This window comes from Sander vitreus, unplaced genomic scaffold, assembly GCF_031162955.1.
Source record: "Sander vitreus isolate 19-12246 unplaced genomic scaffold, sanVit1 ctg760_0, whole genome shotgun sequence".
NCBI classification, from domain to species: Eukaryota; Metazoa; Chordata; class Actinopteri; order Perciformes; family Percidae; genus Sander; species Sander vitreus.
The window spans coordinates 1-5,000 of record NW_027595845.1 but is presented as its reverse complement, the minus strand read 5'-3'; the positions used below and the strand labels follow the sequence as shown (position 1 = coordinate 5,000).

Genomic DNA, 5,000 nt, shown 5'->3' with positions numbered 1-5,000 from the left:
TAATGAAAGTGTTTGAACTCATTTCTAAAGGCGGTAAAACACAAGTTTCTTTTTATTGTGTGTGTGTGTGTGTGTGTGTGTGTGTGTGTGTGTGTGTGTGTGTGTGTGTGTGCGTGTGCGTGTGTGTGTCTGTGTGTGTGTGTGTGTGTGTAACTGTAAGTTGCTGTTTGATACGTTAACAACACGTTAGTCTTTGGTCTCTTCAGGGTTAGTTTCTGGCTCTGTGATGTTAGATATAATGTTTCTACTTCACTTCTTATTTCCTGAGAAAGTCTGGACGACTCTTGTGTTGAAGATAAATCTCAATGTTGTAACATGAACTACTACAGAGGAGGTTTGAAATACTTTGCCAGCTGTTCATACGTCTGTCTGTCACAACCGTGACGCAGTCAGGAAACTTTACAGCTGTGTAGCTGAGATCTAAATGAAGGCCGAGTTTGAAGATGGGTGGGGTCAGAGCAAGGGGGGAGGAAGTAGGAGGAGAGGAAGTAGGAGGGAGGAAGTAGGAGGGGCCAACTTTAAGCCCCTGGCCTGATTTGGCCGGTGTGAATCCATCATAAGATAGCCTCTAGTTATTTCCTTTCTCCTGCTGTCAGAAAACAAACCGTCGTCTCCACCAGCGTAAAGTCAGACACAACAGGACTCTACTGTTTCCTCTGGGACCTTTCAGAATAAAATGTAGTGACCTAGATGCCTCTGTTACTGTTGTAGTGATGTGTGGAGGAGGATGCAGAGGGAGATTGATTGTAATAATGGAGTCTTGTCTCCATTAGAGGACAGAAAGATGACATTAGTCCTGGAGTCTTGCCAATGTTCCTGTTCTCCCAGAAAGATAATGAAAGACAGAGCAGGATGAGCAGAGAGCAGAAATCATTCAGTGAAGAGCTTCAGACTTTATTTTCTGCTTGATAGCTTCTAGTTTCTCCAGCAGCTTCTGTTTCTGGAGATTAAAAAGTGGTCTTCCTGTCTTTCTAACAGGACCCATCAGAGACCAGACCCTGCTGAACCTGAACCTGAACCTGAACCTGAACCCAGCTGTGTGTCCATGAAGAGTCACCGGTCCATGGAGCCACCGCTACTTTAAGAAAAGACCTGTAAGGGAGAGGAGAATAGAAATGGAGGAGAGGCTACTTGAAATGGAGGAGAGAGGATTGATGGAGAGACCTGAATGGCAGAAGGAGAGAACTGCAATGGAAAGGGAAAATGAAATGTTAAGAAGAAGAGTGAGGTGAGTTGTGAACATCCAGCAAACTGGAACGAGTCTCATTGGATGGAACTACGTCCCGTCTGGGTTGTTTTGTGTCCGTCTCATGCACACTCCTTCAAATTAAGTGCTTTTTTTTGTAATTATTGTAGCTGATGACTGAAATGAGAATATTTTAGTAAAATAATTTCCTGTCTCACTCAAAATATCTTTCTGTTTAGACAACATTTAGAAATATGATATTTAGATTTTTTTTAATTCTGATTTCAAAAGATATTTTTATTGAGTTTTGGACAGAAAGTAAAGCATTATTGGCATTTAATTGTTAATAATTAGGCCTACAGACATATTCATTAATTAATATTATATTTTATGCACGGAGACTTTAACTGAACATGTGATCCTCAATAAATGTGTTTTTCTATCAGGACCCAGCAGAGACCAGAGTCTCATGAACCTGAACCTGGACCTGGACCTGGACCTGGACCTGAACCTGAACCTGAACCTGGACCTGGACCTGAACCTGGTCCTGAACATGAACCCAGCTGTGTGTCCTTCAAGAGCGACTGGTCAAATGGTCGCCTCATTACCTTTAAAGGTCAACAACCCTCTGCTGAAAAGAGGTAAGCTGTTAATAATATTATAATATTGCTGATTCATGTTTCAACTTTTATGTTTCCAGAGAAGTTTTAAGTTTATTTTCAGCATCTTTCTTCTTCACATATATTTATATTCTCACATCTGGAAGCTGTCCAGTAAGACCAGTCTTCAACTGTAGATCTCAATTTAATACTGGACCTGGTTTGGTCCAATATTATCTGGTGTTTTAGCCTCATTAAAAAGCATTTTTAATCTCCCATAGCCATAGGGTAGGCTAAAAATCATGAATGGCAAAATTCTTCCCAAATATTCTTCTCCAACTGGGAATACCAGGGGATGGTTGGGGATGTATGCGCCTCAGAGGGCCTCTTCTAGGATAACTTCATCTGCACATCCCCCTGGAGAACCAGCAACCCTTTGTGTTTGTGTCACCTGGGTCGGGACACTATTTACCATAGAAGACTTCTGCCATTTGAGTCTGGACACTTAGGGCCAAGTTTCAGTGAGTGGATTCATGACCAGATTCTCTTCCCCCCAAGTCTCCTGACCCAAATTGGTCAAAATGCAAAATTCTTCCCAAATGTTAGATGTGGGTTTGCCAGTTGGATGTCAGATCAGAAGTCAATAAGGGGAAGTAAAAAAAGGGAACCACCATCCAACAGTATCCTAATTTGAATTTGTACATGAGATTTTAAAAGTAAAAAATAAGTACTTCTAATTAGCTTCTCTTAATAGTGAGTGTATTTTCAGAATGTGAGTCTGTGTCGGTGCACTACTTCCCTTCACAATGCGTCAGATGTGCCAGATCAGGACGGTCCTCGCTCCCTCCCTCTTTTTCACAGTCCATCTTCTAGCCGTTGGTCCGTACCTCCAGAAAGGATTCAGTGTCTTTTTTGTGGCGAAGCAGGCCTCAGGGTCATATGGTTGACCGCTCCGAAGCCTTCTCATTTCAGTGTCGTCAGTTCATCAGAGAATGTTCACCAAGGCTTTGGGTAGGGCATGTGGACATTGCTTCTTTAATGTCAGTCTCTGATCATGCCCTGAAAACCATGCGTCCCCAGGCTTTCAGCCACTTTAACCATGGGCAGTTGTCAACAGCCCTCCTCCTTCTGTCCTCCTAGCTCCAGATGTCTTTCTGGTGCGAGTGTGTGGGGGAGGGAGCCCATGTTGCTGTCTCCCAAGGTGTTGTTAGTCGTTCTTGATCTTCTGGTCGTAGTTCAGGTTCTGGTAAAGTTTGTCAGCGGTCCTGCAGCTTGTGGGGGGAGTGAGATGGACCCTTACTGGCACATCGAGGCACTGTGTGGCACAAAACAGAACTCCGAGAAGCATTATCTGCTCTTTAATCAATCTAATTACTTTAGTTAGGACATAGTTTTTTAGCTTTCTTGATTCACAAAATTACCAAACAGCATTTCCCTCCTTCATACTTATTTAACTTTATTAATTATTAATTAGGAAACGCTGTAAAAATGTTTTTTTTTAGAGTAATTTGAAAATCCATATGCTGTTAACACTTTATTTATTGTTGCCACCATATCCCTCCTGTTGAGACATAACAAAGCTCATGACTCAATAACGCAGCATATATAAATAAACAGTTCAGTGGTTTAACCATTAACACTATTCTGTGTTACAACAGCAAAACCTGTATAAAAGCATCAAAAAGTTCAATAAATCATTTTTTTAAAGAAAAAAATATTACCAAAATAAATAAAATGTTTGCAACATCAACATAAATTAATAGATTAAACAATTTGTCATACAGCAACTCACTATATAAACAAAGTCTATAGTGCAGCTTTACTGAAAAACTCACTAATTGAACTACTCATAGAATGAAATCTCATATGAACCTGAATCAGTTTCAATTCTCTGAGCCTCTGTAAAGAAAGGAGCATTTCTCCATTTTGCATGAAACACACTGCTTTTCTACATCTGATCTACTGTATGTCATCATTGATTTTAAAATGTTGCTACATTAGAGATAGGCAATTCATTAATGTCAGACCGTCATAGTGGAAGAAGAATTCAAATCCTTTGCCTAAGTAAAAGTACTAATTAAAGAATATTACCTAAGTAAGAAAAGTATCATAAAAATATGTACTTAAAGTATTAAAAAGCAACAATTTTTGAAACTGGAAATTACTAAAAGTTTTAAGTTTATTTTCAGCATCTTTCTTCTTCACATATATTTATATTCTCACATCTGAAAGCTGTCCAGTTAAACCAGTCTTCAACTCTTGACTTTAGGTAAATATTGGATCTGGTTTGGTCCAATATATTCTCTGGTGTTTCAGCTTTTTAACCCAGTTTTTTGTGTAGTTTATTGAACTTCTTTGTGTTCATCTTGTTTTAGTTGCTGCTTGTATCTCCAGCAGTTTTTGTGTCTGGATAATAAAAAGTGAATTTCCATCCCTGTTGTTCTTACTCTGTGTAACAGGATCCATCAAAGACCAGACTGTGCTGAACCTGAACCCAGCTGTGTGTCCTTTAAGAGCGACCGGTCAAATGATCACCTCATTGACTTTAAAGGTCAACAACCCTCTGCTGAAAAGAGGTAATCTGTTAATAATATTATAATATTGCTGATTCGTGTTTCAACTTTTATGTTTCCAGAGAAGTTTTAAGTTTATTTTCAGCATCTTTCTTCTTCACTAGATTTATATTCTCACATCTGAAAGCTGTCCAGTGAGACCAGTCTTCAACTGTATATCTCAATTTAATACTGGACCTGGTTTGGTCCAATATTATCTGGTGTTTTAGCCTCATTAAAAAGCATTTTTAATCTCCCATAGCCATATGGTAGGCTAAAAATCATGAATGGCAAAATTCTTCCCAAATATTCTTCTCCAACTGGGAATATAGGGGGATGGTTGGGATGTATGCGCCTCAGAGGGCCTCTTCCAGGGTAACTTCATCTGCACATCCCCCCTGGAGAACCAGCGACTCTTGGTGTTTGTGTCACCTGGGTCAGGACACTATTTTCCATGAGAAGACTTCTGCCATTTGAGTCTGGACACTTAAGGCCAAGTTTCAGTGAGTGGGTTCATGACCAGATGTTTTAACCCCGTAGTCTCCTGACCCAAATTGGTCAAAACGCAAAATTCTTCCCAAAATGTTGAATGTGGGTTTGCCAGTTGGATGTCAGATCAGAAGTCAATAAGGGGAAGTAAAAAAAGGGAACCACCATCCAACA

The 5,000-nt window shown here is 40.0% G+C and overlaps 1 protein-coding gene across 3 annotated transcripts in view; it reads left to right on the top strand.

Annotated features, from left to right (window-relative positions):
- Positions 1 to 4,365, top strand: part of LOC144514933 (uncharacterized) — a 4,586-nt gene extending 221 nt beyond the window's left edge. Inside the window, exons 2-5 of one of the 3 annotated variants that reach the window (XM_078245679.1) lie at positions 979 to 1,228; positions 1,633 to 1,709; positions 1,746 to 1,827; positions 4,245 to 4,365. In XM_078245679.1, the coding sequence (XP_078101805.1) occupies positions 1,116 to 1,228; positions 1,633 to 1,709; positions 1,746 to 1,827; positions 4,245 to 4,365 (393 nt within the window). In that variant the 5' untranslated portion in view covers positions 979 to 1,115. Of the gene's footprint in view, positions 1 to 519; positions 679 to 978; positions 1,229 to 1,632; positions 1,828 to 4,244 lie in introns of those variants that run through there. The other 2 variants (XM_078245678.1, XM_078245677.1) reach the window with 2 other exon arrangements.
- Positions 4,366 to 5,000: the final 635 nt, after the last annotated feature.